Source organism: Myotis yumanensis, unplaced genomic scaffold, assembly GCF_028538775.1.
Source record: "Myotis yumanensis isolate MYYU_CA2020_CCGP unplaced genomic scaffold, mMyoYum1.0.hap1 SCAF_2, whole genome shotgun sequence".
In the NCBI taxonomy this organism is placed as follows: Eukaryota; Metazoa; Chordata; class Mammalia; order Chiroptera; family Vespertilionidae; genus Myotis; species Myotis yumanensis.
Window position 1 is genome coordinate 217168825 of NW_027223753.1, and position 19059 is coordinate 217187883.

The following is a 19059-nucleotide window of genomic DNA, read 5'->3' on the forward strand; positions in this document are numbered from 1 at the left end:
TCCGGAAGGTCTGATCCAGAGGAGCTGGCCCGCGGGGCGGGGCTGTGGGTTGCTCACCTGCTGGTTAGGGGAGCGGCGACCGCCGGCGGCCCGGGGCCCCTCGCGGCTCCTCAGGTCAACGTGGGGCGTCGGCAGCCCTCCTGAGCTTCGGTGGGCCCCAGCGAGGCCCGTGTGGACCACCTGCGGTTCCGTCTGCTGGTTCCGGACCCATGGGCGCCGAGCCCCTTGGGGGGAATTAAACAGGTGGGCGCCGCCGGCCCGGTCTGACCCGGAAACACTGCGGCAGGAGGACGCGGGTGTCCACAGAAATGCGGTCCCGGGACTAAGCGGCGCCTCCCTTTCCAGCCGCGGGCCCTGCCGGCAGGTGCGCCCCCTCCCCCGCGGCCGGGACCGAGCAGCCCCGCGGGGCGCCTCCCATGTGCGCCAGGAGGGGACGTCGTGGCCCGTGGGAGCCCAGCAGGCACTGCCCGCGTTCCCTCTCCAGCCCCGACCCACGGCGCTGCCCTCTCCCCGCTCCCGCCCCCGCCACGGTCCGCATCCTCCTGCCTCGTCCTGAGGGTGCTGGGCCCCCAGCCCTGCCCGCTGGTTCCTGTCCCCTTTCCGCCCTTGCGTCCTAACAGCCATCCGCTGGCCGAGCCTGGCGGCAGAGATTTCCTTGTTGATCGTTATCCGTTGGTGCCCGGACCGTGCGGGACACTAGTTGGGTGAGCGGCCAGTGCGGTCCTGGCGGGCGCTGTCGGGCGCTGCTCGTGCCGAGCTCTGTGTGCACTTTCCACAGCCGCCCTCGGGCCTCCCAGCAGCCGTCTCCCCGCTTTGGAGATGGGGAGACTGAGGCCCCAGAAACCGAGCCGCCGGCCTAAGGTCATGGGCGGCAGGTGGCACTTGGGCCGACGGCAAGAGCGCACACTTAACCGCTACAAAGACCAGCTACTTCATTTCCTCCGATAGCCACCCAACCGATACGCTGTTTCCTGGAGTCCTCAGCCCCAAAACACGCTAGAGAAGGTATTTGTGGAATTCTAATAAGTCCAGGGATCTTAAACGTCGTTTGAAAAGGACTCCATGAGGATGGAACGTAGCCTTGGTATTGAACGACTTTAAGTTGGGGCGGCTCGTTGACCAGCCAGGAATGACTCCTGTGTCCAGAAGAGCCAATGCCATTAAGTCTGGAGGAAAACGCTCACTCTGGTGATCAGGGTCAGAAAGGTTTGGGATGCAACACATACTAGACCCTCCTCTTAGAAATTCATGGTGCATATTGTGATCTAACAATAAAGGCTGAGCAGCCACACACACAGAAAGTGCCCATATAACTTATTGTCCAAATGCAATCACTTGTGTCTAAGCTAAACACTAGATCAGTCAAAGTAATAGGACGACCATTCTTGGACACCCTACAGAACCTGCTTGAACTCTGTCATTCTGCATCTCAAGAACTTATTTCAACAGAAAATGCTTTTGTGTAATGTTTTCCCAGCGTGGCGCTGGCACCGGGACTTCGGTTGGAACCACACTGGCATTAGGAGTGATGCAGTGTCGTCATCGGCTCACACTCACGGGTGCAGACAGCCCAGCCGGTACAAGAGCGCTTCCTGTTTTCCCAATTTGTGTCCAGTTCATCCTAATGAGCTCAGCTCCCTTGACATTCAGTCATCCCCGTCATTTGTGGTGTGTTCTCGACAGGATCCATGGCAGCTAATGTCCTAAAGGACTTGACGATGGATCATCCCACGCAGCCTGTGGGGAGTGGGTCCACTCAACATGCTGGTACTTCCTGCTTCTGAGTCTGAAGCAAACAGCCAGATGGTGAACCTGGTCAGTTCACTCCACAGGGAGCTGTTCATGGTCAACCAGCGTGCCTTCCCCTCAGATGGCAACGCTGTTGCCCAGGCACCAGGTACATTGACTTTTTTCTAAGCAGGATGACATGGCTGCTGGTGCTCTCTTGCTGGTCTCATATACATCTATCAGACACCGCAGACAGCCAATGGAATGACCGTGCTGAGCGCAAGCTGACCGAGAGACATTAGAACCAGACTCCGCGTAGGAGGACACGAGGGTCCGGAAGGAACTAAACACACACTCGACTGTGAAGCTGTGAGGAGAGCGTTAATGAAGGGTCTGTTTACAGAGGAGTGGCCAGGTGTAAAGGAGCATGAGGCGGCCTGGAAGGTCTGCTGGAGATGGGGAACAAGGGCTGCCTGCAGAAGGGGTGGTCTTCCACCCGTCCCAGCCATTGTCAGAATCCCACCGCGGAAAAGGACCATGGACTCTCCTCCCATCCTCCACATCCTGCCAGCCCATTGGCTGAACCCGACCACAAGAAAGGCACAGGAGTCGGGAGCTGGAGGCTGTGGAAGTCACCTGCCCGGAGAGGAAAGAAGGGCCCACATGGGTTAGGGCCAAAGGAGCTAGTGCCCGAGGAAAGAGTCCAAATCATGAGCCTCTGGATTAGGCCTTGGTAGTTGGGGTGGTGAGGCAGGGACAGGTTCAGGGCTCGGTGATTTTTCTGTGCTCTCCTGCCTCGCAGACCTTTCTTCTCTCTCCCCATTATGCCTCCCGCTCCGCTTGTCTAAGTCGTACCCTTCTTTCAAGGCTCAGCTCAGTTCCTGTGGCCTTTGCCAAAAGTTTCCTGGTGGCCCATTTCATTATTGTGCCCTCATCTTATTCCCCATGCCTGTAACAATATTTATACTGATCATTTAACACCAAGTCTTTGTATCTTCATTGTTCTAGATCTTATTAATGACCTGATCCTCAAACTAAATAGAAGGCTCGCCCTTGCTGATTTGGCGCAGTGGATAGAGCGTCGGCCTATGGAGTGAAGGGTCCTGGGTTTGATTCCAGTCAAGGGCACCTGCCCAGGTTGCAGGCTCCATCCCCAGTAGGGGGCGTGCAAGAGGCAGCCAATCAATGATTCTCTCTCATCATTGATGTTTCTATATCTCTCTACCTCTCCTTCCCTCTCTGAAATCAATAAAAATATATTAAATAAATAAATAAATAAATAAAAAGCTCCAGGAAGGAAGGATGGGTGAAGCTCTACATATAGTAACTGCTTGATAAAACTTTACCAAAGAGGAGAAAGAATTCCCCCAGGATACCACTAACATAAATAATGGTGTTTGATTTCACTGAGTAAATTCTGTTTAAGAAGATAAGTCATGTTTTCCTTTAGAGCAATGGGATGAGCTTTTTTTATGAGCGTAACCTTTCTTTTTTTCTGTGAAATTTAAAAGTACTGCAGGCTAATCACAAAACTTCAAATGATATTGAAGCGTCTGAATTGGAAAGTAAAAATCTTTTCCTTCTTCCTTGTAACCACGTTTAGTCAACTATTTTTTTTTAAATGTTCTTCCTTTTTTTTTTTTTTTAATATATTTTATTGATTTTTTACAGAGAGGAAGGGAGAGGGATAGAGAGTTAGAAACATCGATGAGAGAGAAACATCGACCAGCTGCCTCCTGCACATTTCCCACTGGGGGTGTGCCCGCAACCAACGTACATGCCCTTGACCGGAATCGAACCCGGGACCCTTCAGTCCGCAGGCCGACGCTCTATCCACTGAGCCAAACCGGTTTCGGCTAGTCAACTATTAATAGTTGCTTCATTTGTCTTAGAATGTCTTGATTTCCCTTTTGTTCCTGAGGATGTTTTCACTAGATGTAATACTGTGGGATAATCTCTCTTTACTTTCAGCCCTTGGAAAATATTATGACTCTTCCTTCTGGCCTCTGTAGTTTCTGATGAGAAATACTTTCTTACATGAATTACTTTTCCTCATTTATCTCTTGCTGCTTTCAAGGTTTTCTTCTTTGTCTTTAGTTTTCAGATGTTTGATGTGTCTTGATTTGGATTTTTGTGGGTTCCTCTTGGTTGAGATATGTTCAGCTTCTTGAATTCATTTATGCCTTTTGACATATTTGGAAAGTTTTCAGCCATTATTTCTTCAAATACTTTTTCAGCTCTGCCTTCTTTCTCCTCTCCTTGTGGGACTCAGATGACATAAATGTTGTTAGGTTTTTTGTTATAGTCCTGTATGTCCCTAAAACTCTGTTTGAATCACACACACACACACACACACACGTGCGCGTGCACACACACACAAGACAATGTATTCATAATTACTTTTTAAAAGGAGGGCACTATGTAAAAAATTTAAACTTTTGTATGGCAACTTTCTGGAAGGCAAGTTGGTAATACCTACCCAGATTTTAAATGTTGAACTTGTTGTTCCAACAAGCCATCTCTGCAAACTTATCCTTGAATATGTAGTCACCAAACTATATATACGTGTGTGTGTGTGTGTATTGCTCATCAAACTGTATATATGAAAATAACCTCTATTATAGAATTGTTCATAATAGCAAAAATGTGGGAACAACCCAATGTCCAAGGTAAAGAACGCAATAAATGATGTCTACCTGATTCAGTATGACAGCCCCTAGAGAGAATGAGCTAGATCGCCAGGTACTGGCGGTGACTAGATCTCCAGGTAAGAGGGGTGGGAAGTGGTGGGGGAGATGTTTGTGTCATCCCCTTGGGTACGTTGTAATTATGTGTACGTGGCTCACTCTACGTGTATTTACACGTTATACCAGCATGTAGTTTCCATTTATGTTAATACGTACAATTTTTTTGGATGTGAAACACCAAATACTCTGGCTTGGATCGGGGACTTAGGTAGGTAGGGAAGAGACTACCAGCAGGAAACTGTATCTTAATTTTTTTCTCTACTATTTGAATTTTCCAACCTTGTACTTTTTTAATGTTGACAGGGGTTACTTGAGCTGTGGGGTAATTAGCAGCCTTTATTTTCCCTTTTCCCAGTCTCTTGCTTTTAAAACTAATATACTTAATATTAAGAAAAAATTAACCATCCATAGAATTAGCTCTGCTTACTCACTGTGTTCATTCTAGGTTTCCAAGGTAATCTGTGTTAGCCTCTTTCCTGGCTGTATCATTGATGTGGGTTTTGATTACATTATTCAGTTACTTTTATAAAATAGATCAAGATGCCAGATCAACTATCTGGATATGTAGGAATTGGTGTGTGGTTATAATTAGAGTTTATTGTTCTCACTGGATTGTTCCATATTAACATATTACATGTATTACATGCATATTACAGGACATTACAAAGTAGAATAATGGGGAACAATACTCTGATTAAATTTCACATTTTCTGAAGAAATCAAATACTTTTTTAATAAGTACCCTTAATCCCAAGATCGTATGTGTTAATTGTCTCTTATTCTCACCTCCTTAGAAACTTACAGATACCCAAAAATGGTTGAGATTGAACAGGCTGAGGCCCAGCTCTCTGAGTTAGACCTGCTGGCCAGCATGTTCCCTGGCGAGAATGAGCTCACAGTGAATGACCAGCTCGCTGTAGCAGAACTGAAAGATTGCATTGAAAAGGGGACAATGGAGGGCCGATCTTCAAAAGTTTACTTTACTATCAACATGAACCTGGACATGTCTGCGGACACAGTGGTAATTCAGCTTTGCTTTTGGAGAATTGAAACACGTCAAGACTTAATGCTGAGGGCATTTTCCTTCTCTTTTGATCAGGTGGTGTTTTCTCTGGCCTGTATTCTTCCCTTTGAATACCCTGCAGTTCTGCCTGAAATCACTGTCAGGTGTGTTACAGGAACTGGCTAGCTTTTAAGGTCAAAATTAATCGGAGAATAATAGCAATTCTTGAGTTTGTTTCCTGTTCCAAGAAAATGGATTTAATGTTTTATCCCATATCTTTTCTACCAGGTCAGTATTATTGAGTAGATCCCAGCAGACTCAGCTGAACACAGATCTGACCGCATACCTGCAGAGGAATTGCCTCGGAGACGTCTGTATACTGAATGCCACTGACTGGGTTAGAGAACACGCCTCTGGCTATGTCAGCAGAGACCCCACCCCTCCCCCCATTCCAGAAAGTACAGTCCAGCCTGTCCATGTCATTCTCACGAGACTCTGGATCTATAGCCATCACATCTACAACAAATGCAAACGAAAGGATATTCTGCAGTGGGCAAAGGAGCTTTCCCTGTCTGGGTTTAGCATGCCTGGGAAGCCAGGCGTCGTCTGTGTGGAAGGCCCCCAGGGTGCTTGTGAAGAATTCTGGTCAAGGTGGGTGCACTCTCACAAACTCTGTGTGCCGTGCCAATCATCTCAGTTCTCGACTAGATCCTGGAGATGTAAAATAAGTATTTCCCTGGGTGGTGCCTTTGGGAATTCAGTCTCAAGTCATTGGACAAAGTAGAACTCAAACGTGGTCACATCACTTCGCTCATCGGACACAGTGCACATGGGAGGGTTCTGTAGAGAGATGTTGCATCACGGCCCTCCCTTCCCATGGATCTGACTCTTCCTCATAAGCTGCATATTCCCTGTGAAGCATGGGGGTTCCTAATCCTCTCGCTTCTCTACTGGTTTCCTAAATGAGTATCTGAGGTGTTCCTTTTGGGAGTTTGAGAATCAGTACTTTCTGTATCAGTGATAATGCAACAAATAACTTTGGGGACAGGATTATGACCAGAATCACATTTGATTAAAATAAATCCCTGAGATTATAAAATAGATTTCTACCCTTCTAGGAAAGTAATGTTTTCAGTGTTCTTGAATGCACAACACAAGTTTCAAATTTCTACTTTGAAAATTTCTTTTCAGACTCAAAAAATTAAACTGGAAGAGAATTTTGATTCGCCATCGAGAAGACATTCCTTTGGATGGTACAAATGATGAAATGGAAAGATGGAGAAAATTTTCAGTTTTTGAAGAAAAAGTGTTCAGTATTAGTGGAGCCAGAGGAAACCACATGGACTTTGGTCAGCTGTATCAATTTTTAAATGCCAATGGATGTGGGGATGTTTTCCAGATGTTCTTTGGTGTGGAAGGACAGTAGCTGAGCAGAGGAGACACTGAAAGTATTTTGTCACTGTTGTCAAGAGTGGGTTTTTACCCACTCTTTCTTGAAAGATTCAGTAATTTTCCTTCAGTTTGTTCTAGAATGTTAGGGGTAAAAGAAGAGAAAAAGTATCATAGCTCAAGTGCATCTGTTAAAAATTGTCCTGATTGAAAGCAGAACTGAGGCTTTATTTATAATCTTAAAATTATTGACAGGAATACCTTGGCATATCTACCCATTTTGAAAGAGAAATTAATTTGACTTGTGTTAGATAATATTGGTAGTCCAACTTGCCACCCATTCTCTAACCCATGCCCTTTACCTGCCTCCATGAGCTCTCCCAGCCTCTCTTGAAGCTCAGGTGGCCTGGGGATAGGGCTTTGGCTATGGGTTGCCTGGTAAAACTTTTGCTTTCCTGGTTATTATGATTGACACAGCGAGAGCACCTCTTCCCCCTCTTTTTGCTGCAACACCAAGGCTGATGGTTGGAGCTGCAGTAGCCCCTTCATCCACGAGGGCAGGAAGGGCCAGGAGAACCACAGAGATGCCAATGCCTGTGGTGAGCTGCTGATCCAGCACCAGCCCCTGCCTCGCTGTAGAGAGCTTATCTATCTATATAAAAGCCTAATATACAAGACCGGGAGACCGGGAGTTCGATCACTCGCTATGATGTGCGCTGACCACCAGGGGGTGGCGTGGAATGAAGGAAGGCCCCGGCCGGCCCTGATCACCAATCAGGCCTAGGGACCCTACATGGGCCTCTAGTTATGAAATAAAAACCATCTTATTTATATTTCTGTGCCACTTACTTGCAGTGGAAAGCTATTTTGCCAAAGAAATTTTTGAAAGCTTTAGTTTTTAAGCCTTTTTGGTCCAACGTGGAGGCTGACTCGACAGACCAGGCGCTAGGAGCAGGTCCAACGTCGAGGCTGAGGTCGACACCGCAAACCGGTTCAACATTCAATCCCATCAATTAATTTGGACCAGACTGTTTGAATTCCAAAAATAAAATTGGACCTCAAAGGTTTAATCTACCCCAACCATTTGATACACAAATATGTGAAGTATTTCTTAAGTAGAGTTTGCAGCTCATATATATTTGTGTATACTTAATGCTCTGTTCCTGAGTTCACCTCACAGAAGGGTAAGGCATGAACTGAGCTCAATCTCTTTTAAAAATGTTTTTATTGATTTCAGAGAGAGGAAAGGAGAGGGAGAGATAGAAACATCAGTAATGAGAGAGAATCATTTATTGGCTGCCTCCTGCACGCCCCACATTGGGGATCAAGCCAGAAACACAGGCATGTGCCCTGACCAGAATTGAGCCATGACCTCCTGGATCATAGGTCGATGCTCAACCACTGAGCCACACCAGCCAGGCTGTACATTGTTTTAATAAAAAACACACTGCTATGTACAAATATACAGATCTCAAGTGTAACAAAAAACACATAGAATATAATAATATATTAGTTTTCTTCCTTGAGACAAACCTGTCAAATTTAGACATTGGATTATTGACAGAGTGACCAAGAAAGTACCGGATGTTCCAACCTCATGATTAGTAAATTCCTTTGGAAATGGGTGAGAGTAGTAGTCAGCAAAAAAGAAAACAGCAAGTTAGATGGTCCTACCTACATGAATGTAAGAGACACAATAAAAGCTGTAAGAAGCTAGTTAAATGTTAGAGCAAGATGGCTTCCTTAGACTTTAAAAATGAATATATATTTGATACAAAGATCCTGAAATGTAAAACTGTTCAATATGTATATTCATTCCATAATGACAATTTTTCTATGTATTATTTCGGTAATATGTCTGGAACTAGAATCATCTATGAAGAAAGTGTTATCCTTAAAAGAAACTATTAATGCCAAATCAAATTATGATTAAAAGTTAAAAATCTAGAAAACAGTGTGAGCAGAAAACATTGGCTACATGTCCACTTTTATTTATAAAAGTAATTCCTATACAAACAATAGTATTCTTTTTTAAGTATGTTCTTATTGATTTTTAGAGAGATAGGAAGTGATTTAATAGCCTGCGTTTCTAACAAGCACCCAGATGATGCTGACGATTGCATTTCAAAATCTCACACTGCCCTAGCCAGTTCGCTCAATGGATAGTGCCCTACTGCCACCCTTGTGGGTGGGAGAACACGGTCAACCTCCCCTCCACCGGAACCAATCTCGCCTCCTGCCGCTGAGGAAGCGGAGAGTCAGCACTGTGGGCCCAGGCTCGGCTTCCTATTGGACAGGGGTGACGTCACTCAGGGGGACGTGGCTCTAATTGTGAGGTGATGCCGGAAGGTAGTCAAGGCCACGGCGGGAGGCGGGAGGCGGGAGCAGAAGTGGGGCGGCAGGAAGACCGGGGTGGGCGCCGGAAGGGGAGGGCCGGGAAGTTGTTCTGTGACCGCTTCCGGAGGCAGGGCCGGAAGTGGTGGCCCGGCTGTGTCAACCCGGGGGCTGCGGGCTGAGTGTGGCGGAGGTCGCGACCATGGGCGGGAAGAACAAGCAGCGGACCAAAGGGAACCTGCGGGTGAGAGCGGGTGGCCGGCCGCGCGGGGCAGGGCCGCGGGGCGGGGGGCGTGTGGCCTCCCGCCTGCGTCCCTGCCGGCGGGGCCGGTGAGCAGGTGGCCGGGAGAGAGGAGGGGGTGCCACGCCGAGCTGCCCCGCGCACACACTTTCATGAGCAGATGCGTCGGTGCGGCGGGACCGGGAGGGCACCTGCGGGGCGAGCCGGGCCGCGGACTCGGTGGGTGGGAGGCTGCCGACGGAGCCTGCGGGCCGGGGTCCCGGACAGGCTCTCCCCTCCCGCCTCCTCCCGTCCCTTCTGCAGCCGACGGACCCCTCACGGAGCCGGGGCCTTTTTATTTTAAAAATGTGCTCAGTGTTTTGTTTTTTAAATATTCCAAATATAAGGAAAAGAGTACCAGGGAATAATATGCAAGATTATTACAACGACAACCAATATATTCGTTACCTAGACTCGCCAGGCGTCAATAATTGGCCATATTTGCTTCCTCTGTCTAATGTATGTATTTTGTTGAGCCATATGAGAATTACTTGCAGAAATTCAACTCCGAAGTACTTCACGTGTATTATAAAAATAATGCCGTTCTCCGTAACCGCGAACAATTATAACACGCAGAAAAGTGTAACTTCCGTATTATACTGTTAGCTAATAGGATACAGCATTGTATTCAGATTTCTGTAGTCAACTCTATGTTCTCCCCTCTCCCTCTCTCTCAAATCAATAAAAACATATTTTAAAGGATTTTTAAGAAATTAAAAAAAAAAATCCACTATCCAGCCAAGACCCCTCATTCCCTTTAGTTGTTTAGATCTTGACAGTTTCCCAGCTTTTCTCCCCTGGTGGAGGGTGTTCTTTTATGACAGGGACAGTTTGGAAGAGTCTAGGCCAATTGTTTTGCTTAACTTAGGATTGTCTCGTTCCTTATGATTTGATTCAGGTTAAGCCATTTTGGCAGGAATGCTTTGTAGATGGAGCTCTGACTTTCTCCCTGTGTCATAGCCTGTTTTTCTCATTACTGGTGATATTTGTTTCTTTGCTTGATGAAGAGAGCTTTTTCCATTGGTTATCTATACTAATAAAAGAGTAATATGCTAATTAGACTGGGAGACCTTCCGAAGACCTTCTGGACGTCCTTCTGGACGTCCTTCTGGACAAAGCCGGGGGCTTGGCCAGCCTGCAAACCACCCCCAAACAGTCCTCAGCCCCTCGCCCAAGCCAGCCATGCCCCCCAGTGGGGGCCCCAATGGGGGTGTGGCCAGCCTGAAAACAGCCCTCAGCCCCTCACCCAGGCTGGCCATGCCCACCCCCACCCTGAAGGGGGTGTAGCCAGCCTGCAAACCACCCCAGGCCCCTCACCCAGGCTGGCTGTGCCCCCCAAGGGGACCCCACCCTGATCCGGGACCCCCTTCAGGGCAGACCAGCCAGCCCCCACCCATGCACCAGGCCTCTATACTAATAAATAAGTAATATGCTAATTAGACCGGGAGACCTTCCCGGAGACCTTCCGGATGAAGCCATGGTGGTGGGGCCCAGGCAGAGGCAGTTAAGGGCAATCAGGCCAGGAGGAGAGGGCAGTTGGGTGTGAGCAGGCCGGCGGGAGGGGGGCAGTTAGGGGCAATCAGGCCGGGGGCGGGGGTAGTTGGGGGCGAGAAAAGTAACTGCCAGAAAGAAAATCAAGGTTTTTGATTTCCGAGCTGTGGGTATAAACATCTGATATACAATAGAGTAAAAAGAAACAATAACTGTGTTTTAAACTCAAAGTAGCCATTGAGTAAAAGATACAATCAGAACATTGAACTAATTTGTTACTTTTAAATTGGAAACTAGAAATGGGATAGCTTTTCTCCTACGCCCAGTTATCACTGTCCAGCTCTGGTAATTCAGGTCAGTTCAGAATTCAACCTTGACTCCTTTAGCTTTTAGCAATAATTAGTTTTTTATGCTACTTCATTCTGTTTTATCATACAGCTGTTTACAAATGGGGTTATAGATAAAATTTGGATGTCCTAAGGTCATCATATTTAGTTTTCAGAATTGTATTTTAGTTCACTAACTTTCTTTGTAGCTTTTTGTTCATGCGTTAATATTGAGAAAGACAAATTGAATAATGTTCATTTAAATAAGGTTTTAAAATAGAGAACCTATTTTGCAATTAGTCTTAAATGCTGCTGTTTTGAAAAAAATGTAATTCAGGCCATCATTTCCATTTCTGGTCACTCAGTTTAGAAAGTAACCCAGAATATTCCTTGACAAATAAGTTTTCCGTACACAGTTTTGTTAGGTACAAGCAAACCGAATCACACATTTGGATAGCCCTTTTGAACATTCTTACAGAGAAAAACAGATAAGTTTAGATGGATTATAATGTCATCCTGGACATTGAACGGAGGCATCTTCCTATTTGATGACAGTACTAGTATGTGAATTTCTTTCAACAGTTAAATATGTTCTTTCTGTCACAACTAATCCCTTTTAGTGCTAAGAGACTACCACTTTGTGTATCAGTCAAGCAGACCACTGATTATGGTTCAAAACAAAATAATCGTATTGATTTTTATGTCCATAATAATGTAACTTGTAACCATTTTGAATTAATTTTGCATTATTACACAGTATACAAGTGTATATACATATTATTTATACAAATATGGGAAGTAAAACATTTGATAAAGCAATACTTGGGCTTACCATTCGTGATGCATTCTCTGATTTTAAATATTTTAATCTATGTCTTTAAAATGATGTCATGACTCATTAATTTGATATCATGTACCCAGTTTAAAGAACATTTTTCTGATGTTTAGGAAACCAGGAAATGGCTCCTAAGGTCATTACTGATAACCTCTTGGTGACAGAAACATTCACCTTTCGGGAACATTGCAATGAAATCTTAGGCTAAGAAGAAGTTCCCAAGTGAAAGCTTGTTCTCCCCTGGGAATTACCAAGGGATGACTCTCAAGAACTCAAAGTTAAATTTTGAACTCTTCCTGGACTCTGACATTTTTTCTCTCCTTTCTTATCAGCCTTCAAACAGTGGCCGAGCTGCAGAACTTCTAGCCAAAGAACAGGGAACCGTGCCTGGATTCATTGGTTTTGGAACATTTCAGAGTGACCTGGGCTATGTTCCTGCCGTTCAAGGAGCTGAGGAAATAGACAACCTTGTAGATTCTGATTTCCGAATGGTGCTGCGGAAACTTTCTAAGAAAGATGTCACCACGAAATTAAAAGTAAGTTTTCTTGCTTTCATGAAAATGATGAAGATAATCCTTTTATTAAGATATCATTGGCATGTTTCATAGAGAGAGAAATGAATCATCACTAGTAATTTCTTTCACAGTTGCACTTTTTTCTGACACACAGGCTTAAGCGTAGTTTGCACTTACCTTCTAGGTTATAAATTAGTGTGTTGCTCTGCACTTTTTGGAACCACTTTGGATTTCTCCGTGTATTCTTTTTGTCCCATTAGAGAATGTAATTTAATCCTGTATATCTATCTTTTTAAAAACAACTTAGAATTTTCTACCATACTAGTTTGTAAAGGAACTCTTCAAATTAGTCCTATATATCACAAATAGAAACAATGTATTCTCCTATTAAATAAAACAGATGAAGCTTCTAGAACAGAATAAATTTAATCAAAAGCCAATATTATGGCTGTTGATCCTTAACAATGTTAATAATTTACTTTAGGCTATGCAAGAATTTGGAACTATGTGTACAGAGAGAGATACAGAAATTGTAAAAGGAGTTCTTCCATACTGGCCAAGAATATTTTGCAAAATTTCACTTGTAAGTATCAAGACTTTACTGGCTTATTTCTGTTGTATTTTTTAAAAATTGACTTTTAGAGAGAGGAAGGCCTTAAAGGGAGAGAGGGAGGTTCAGAGGGAAGGAGGATGAGAGAGAGAGACATCAATTTGTTGTTCCATTTATTTATGTATTTACTAGAGGCCCAGTGCATGAATTTGTGAACGGGTGGGGTCACTCGGCCTGGCTGGCAATTAGGGCAATCGGGGCCGTCTCACCCAGTCCTGATAGGGGCCGATCAGGGCCGACCAGCTGGAGGGAGGGACTGCAGGAGGTTGGCTGGCCGCGGGAGGTTGGCTTTGGGAGCACACTGACCACCTGGCTGGCTGGGGGGAGGGAGCGCGGGAGGTTGGCCGGCCATGGAAGGTTGGCTGTGGAAGCGCACTGACCACCAGGGGCCAGCTCCTGCATTGAGTGTCTGCCCCCTGGGAGTCAGTGTGCATCATAGTGACTGGTCGTTTGGTCGGTTGTAATGGTCACTTAGCCTTTTATTCATAAAGATTGGTTGATTCATACAGGTGCCCTGACTGGGGATTGAACCCACAATTTTGGTCTTTCAGGACAACACTCGTATGTCTTTCAGGACAACACTTGTATGTTTTTTTTTATTGAAATTATAGACTGTCAGGTATATAGGACATTTTTTGCGAGGATTATGAAATGTTATGTCAGTATTGTTATGTAGATTGGATCATAATTACACTTTGTAAGATGTGTATAGGAAGTCTGTGTTTTCAAAAATTAGGTCAAAATTACCCAAATGCTTTCCAGTCACAATAATTTTGGGTGGCTTAATTTCTTTGTATATTTGATGCAGAAAAATGAGAATCAGTTGCTTCATTGTTTAAGACAGGAGTGGGGAATGTCCGGCCCACGGGTCTTATATGGCCCGTAAAATCATTTGGTCTGGCCCTGCCAGGCATTAGTGGTGAGTTAATTAAATGTTTGACCAAATGTAGAAGGCTGATTTTTAAGTTGATAATTTTGTATGGCCCTCCAATGATGTCATAAATATCCAAATAGCCTTTGTCTGAAAAAGGTTCCCCACTCTTGGGTTAAGGCCTAGCCTTGACTCAGTCTTGAATATAGTTCTTATCTCATTGGGAGAAGGGAAAGGAAATAAATTAATTACTTCACATAGTTACTGACTTTTGTTTAGCTCTGTACATAGTTGAATTCTTATTAAGGGGTCATCATAGCATGTACAGAATTATTTATATTTGTTTTAATGAGCTAGAGCTATTTTAAACCATCTTATACTTTCAATAGGACCATGACCGCCGGGTTCGAGAAGCCACACAGCAAGCTTTTGAAAAACTTATCCTCAAAGTTAAGAAACACTTGGCTCCTTATTTAAAAAGTTTAATGGGCTATTGGCTCATAGCTCAGTGTGACACGTACGCACCAGCCGCGTCCGCAGCAAAAGATGCCTTCGAAGCAGCCTTCCCTCCCAGCAAGCAGCCTGAAGCCATAGCATTCTGTAAGGATGAGATCACAAGTGTAAGTTCTTGCCACTCTTCTCTGTTTTTTTCTCAAGTATTTAAGGGATAGCAGGCATGTTACAATAACAGCTCTCTTACCTGGCATTATGAAGGAGTAAGTGTGTGGAGTCTTTCCAATGGAAAATTGTCTCTAAAAAATACATATATACGTGTGTGTGTGTGTGTATATGTATGTATATACATACATGTATGTATGTATGTTTATATGTATTCACACACATATATGTTCTTATTGATTTTTATTTTAGAGAAAGGAGGGAAGAGGGATAGGGAGACAGAAACACTGATGAGAGAGAAACATCGATCAGTTGCCTCCTTCATGCCTCCTGCTGGGGATCCAGCCTGAAACACCCGTGCATGTGTCCTGCCTGGTATCGAACTGGGGACCTCTTGGTTCAACCACTGGGCCACAGTGGCTGGGCCAGAAGATTGTCTTTTTAAAATACAGTGGGGCCTTGACTTACAAGTGTCCTGACTAACGAGTTTTTTGAGATACCAGCTGTCTCTCGGCTGATTTTTTGCATTGAGTTGATAGAGTAATTTGAGTTAACGAGCTCCTTAACGAGCTCGGTCTCCGAACGAATTAAACTCGTAAGTCAAGGTCCCACTGTATGTGTTTAACACAACTGTTCATGTTGCATTTTAAATATAATTAACACTAGAGGCCTGGTGCACGAAAATCATGCACAGATAGGGTCCCTGGGCCTGGCCTGCGTTCAGGGCTGATTGGGGCCTCCTGGCTGCCGACCGGGGCCTGCCTTCATTCCGCGCTGCCCCTTGGTGGTTAGTGCACATCATAGCAAGCAGTCGAACTCTGGGTTTCCCGGTTGAACTCCTAAGGGGACACTTTGCATATTAGCCTTTTATATAGCTAGATGTTGGACTGGATCTTTCTAAACTGTTTAAATTTTCCATCTTTAATTTATGAATCTCAAACTATATTACCTAAAAAACTTAGATATATGTTTTGTAACATCTATCTATATACATATATAAAAGCCTAAGCAACCATTAGGACCGGTCAATCGAATGAGCGGTCGACCGGTTGCTATGATGCGCACTGACCACCAGGGGCAGATGTTTAATGCAGGAGCTGCTCCCTGGTGGTCAGTACACTCCCACAGCCAACGTCCCACAGCCGGTTGACCAACATCCCCCGGTCCCTTCCCCCGGCTGGCTGGCCTGATCGATCCCAATTGGGACTGATCGCCAGCCAGGCCGAGGGACCCCACCCGTGTATGAATTCGTGCCTCTAGTATAATATAAAAAGGTGTGCATCTAAAAATTCAATCTAAACTTATTTCCCCCCTGTATTTCCATATTAACATATGTTTACAGATCTACCTCACTCTTTTTTCTGGCTCTCTGGTATTCCTTTGTATGGATATATGGCAGTCTAGTTAACTTTTAAAATATACATTTGTAGTTGTACCCCAATATTTTTAAGATAGCAAACACTACTTTAGTGGACATTCATGAGTAGATATCTTCCCACCTGTGGGAGTGATAACTATCAGCACTTTGAGTCATCATTTGTTGGGTCAAAAGATACGAACATGTAAAATTTCTGTAGATATTGACAAATTACCCTTCAAATGGCCATACACATCTAGACTCCTATTAACACATCAGAAAGTTTCTTCAACTCCTGGCCCACACTTTACAAACTGGTGTCAGCCATAACTTCTCAGCTTTCAGTTTGTCTGCATCTAGTACTATTTTCCTTACTTCTTCCCTCCTTTTTCCTATTCCTGAGATATGGACTGGAAAAACCAGATGACCAAGCTTCTCAGTATTACATGAAGTAGAAGTAGATGGACTGTGGGTGAGAGGGAGTTGAGGATCTAAAAAAGGTGTGCTTCCGTTCGTCCCCTATGCAGTGCTCCTGGGTCTTTAGAGCCCGTGTCTGTCCCCCCCCCCCCCCCTCCCTCCCCACCTCCCTCCCTCCCTTCCTCCCTCCTCCTGTCAGTGGGTCAGCCTTCCTGTGGGTTCCCCTCGTCGCTACAGCTGTGGACTCCAGGGCTCTTCATGGCTGGTCCTTCCCCGACGCCTGTCCCACAGGCACACACCTGCAGCCTCCTTCCCCAGGAGGTCCCGGTCCTTCCAGGCTCCATTTCTCAGGTGTGCCAAGCTTGTCTTTCTAGGCGGAGGATTTGTACCTTCAGTCATCTTCTCAAAGGGAGTTCTCTCACCCAACCACAGGCCAGAGTCACTTGTTTATGTAAATATCAAGTGGTAACTGTTACGAAAGTGAAGTGGCATGAGTTTGGACACTAAGAGTTTTAGAAAATGCACCCTCGCTGGTTTGGCTCAGTGGATAGAGCATCAGTCTGTGGACTGAGGGGTCCCAGGTTCAATTCCAGTCAAGGGTACATGCATCCCCAGTGGGTTCGATTCCCAATGAGGGGCGTGCAGGAGGCAGTCGATCAATGATTCTCTCTCATTTTAAAAATATATTTTTATCAATTTCAGAGAGGAAGGGAGAGGGGGAGAAATAGAAATATCAGTGATGAGAGAGAATCATTGACTGGCTGCCTCCTGCCACGCCCCACACTGAGGATTGAGCCCGCAACCCCGGCATGTGCCCTTGACCGGAATCGAACCCAAGACCCTTCAGTCTGCAGGCCGATGCTCTATCCACTGAGCCAAGACGGCTAGGGCTTTCTCTCTCTTCCTTTCCCTCTCTCTGAATTCAATAAAAATATGTAAGATAAAAGTAAATTTAAAAAATATAAAAAATGTTTAAAGATAAGAGTTTTAGAAAATGGATTTTGAGATAACTGATTCGGCACTTCGGAGCTGTGTGTGCTTTTGTTCTGGCTTTTTGTGGACCCCGTGGATGATTTCCTCTTTGTTATTTTCCCTTTAGCTTCTATCACAGTTCATTGCAGATACTAGGTTTGAACTTTCCCAAATACAAAACCAACTTATTAGAGGGGAATTAGACAAATGAAGATCAGAATGCCAGGCTTAGACAGGACAGGATGTGCATTCTAGTTCCCCAGTTCAGGTCTCGGTTATACTGTCCGCGGACAGCGTATTGTGCTGCCTGTAAGATGAGGGCCTGGGTGATCCATTCGTTCCAGGGCCCCTCTTCCATCATGAGGTGTGTGATCCCAGGCAACTTGCTGCCCCTCTGTTTCCCAATCTGTTACAGCGGGAATTGTCCTCCACTCAGTAGTTGTGAGGACTGACTGAGGTGATGCGGGAAGTGTGCTCGGGCTTTGTCTGGCGTGTGGAAACGCTCAGGAAATGCCAGTGCTTGTTAGTGCTGGTAAAGTTCACACGAGCCGGGTCCTCGCTTGTACTTGGCCCAGAAGTAGGCAGATGCACCCGGCATTTCCGACGGAATCTAGACCTGCCTGTGTGACGGGGCCAAGCACAGCCGTGTTCTTCTCTGAGCAGGGAGGCGCTCAGAGGGGGGAGGGGAGCAGGGCCTGATTCTCGCCCGGACGTACTGACATACTGACGGGGAGTCCATGCCTGCACCGCCTGGGCCAGCGGACCTAGCAGCCAGGGCAGGAGTGTCTCGGGGCCGCTTCCTCCTGATGGAAACAGCACTTGTTGGAGAAGTCACCCCAGTAGCAGCCAGTCTCAGGGATGGTAGGGAGAGAAAGTAAGTGCAAGTCAAACCTTTTAGCTTTGCTGCTTCATGTAGCTTCTTTGTGGGTGGGGGCAACGCGTTGAGGTGGGGTGAGGTTTGTGCTCTGCCTGTCACCATTCAGTTCCATGAGTCTCAAGGCTCGGTTGTCCCCCTGCAGGTGCTGCAGGACCACCTGATAAAGGAAACACCCGACTCGCTCAGTGACCCACAGTAAGTGGCGCCGTGTAGCTCGCGTCAGGGCTTGTCTCCCTCCTGGGTTACAAGGGGATTGCAGTGTGACATGTTTAGGGGTGCTGCGTGCAGAGATGGAGACGCCCTGGGGTGCTGTTTGCAGGTGCTGTCCTACGTGCTGCTCCCTGTGGTCCGTCCTGCTGTGTGAGGTGAATGGTCTGGGAGCCACATATTTGGTTTGTTTACAAAGAGATGCTTTTAGGTTTTCCCACATGCACTTCTTTTTAAAAATATGTATTATTATTTTTTAAAAAATATATTTTATTGATTTTTTACAGAGTGGGAGAGAGATAGAGAGTTAGAAACATCGATGAGAGAGAAACATCGATCAGCTGCCTCCTGCACACCTCCCACTGGGGATGTGCCTGCAACCCAGGTACATGCCCTTGACTGGAATCGAACCTGGGACCTTTCAGTCCGCAGGCCGACGCTCTATCCACTGAGCCAAACCGGTTTCGGCTAAAAATACGTAT

At 45.6% G+C, this 19059-nt stretch overlaps 2 protein-coding genes across 4 annotated transcripts in view; both read left to right on the forward strand.

Annotated features, from left to right (window-relative positions):
• The first annotated feature begins 20 nt into the window (after window positions 1–20).
• On the forward strand, window positions 21–8850 carry RWDD2B (RWD domain containing 2B). Of its 2 annotated transcripts, none has more exons than XM_070407313.1 (5): window positions 21–243; window positions 5270–5496; window positions 5575–5642; window positions 5767–6129; window positions 6670–8850. In XM_070407313.1, exons 2-5 carry the CDS (start codon window positions 5290–5292, stop codon window positions 6902–6904), a joined length of 873 nt encoding a protein of 290 aa, XP_070263414.1. In that variant the 5' UTR covers window positions 21–243; window positions 5270–5289; the 3' UTR covers window positions 6905–8850. The 2 variants fall into 2 exon arrangements, with proteins under 2 accessions (XP_070263414.1, XP_070263415.1); XM_070407314.1 differs by lacking the exon at window positions 21–243 and adding an exon at window positions 518–1005.
• A 490-nt stretch (window positions 8851–9340) lies between these two features.
• The window catches only part of LTN1 (listerin E3 ubiquitin protein ligase 1), a 52415-nt gene continuing 42696 nt past the window's right edge, over window positions 9341–19059 (forward strand). For both annotated transcript variants that reach the window (XR_011470355.1, XM_070407315.1), the window contains exons 1-5: window positions 9341–9445; window positions 12466–12669; window positions 13133–13231; window positions 14519–14749; window positions 18513–18565. Coding sequence is in view for 1 of the 2 variants with exons in the window: in XM_070407315.1 (XP_070263416.1) it covers window positions 9404–9445; window positions 12466–12669; window positions 13133–13231; window positions 14519–14749; window positions 18513–18565 (629 nt within the window). In the remaining variant the exon portion in view is untranslated. The remainder of the gene's footprint in view (window positions 9446–12465; window positions 12670–13132; window positions 13232–14518; window positions 14750–18512; window positions 18566–19059) is intronic.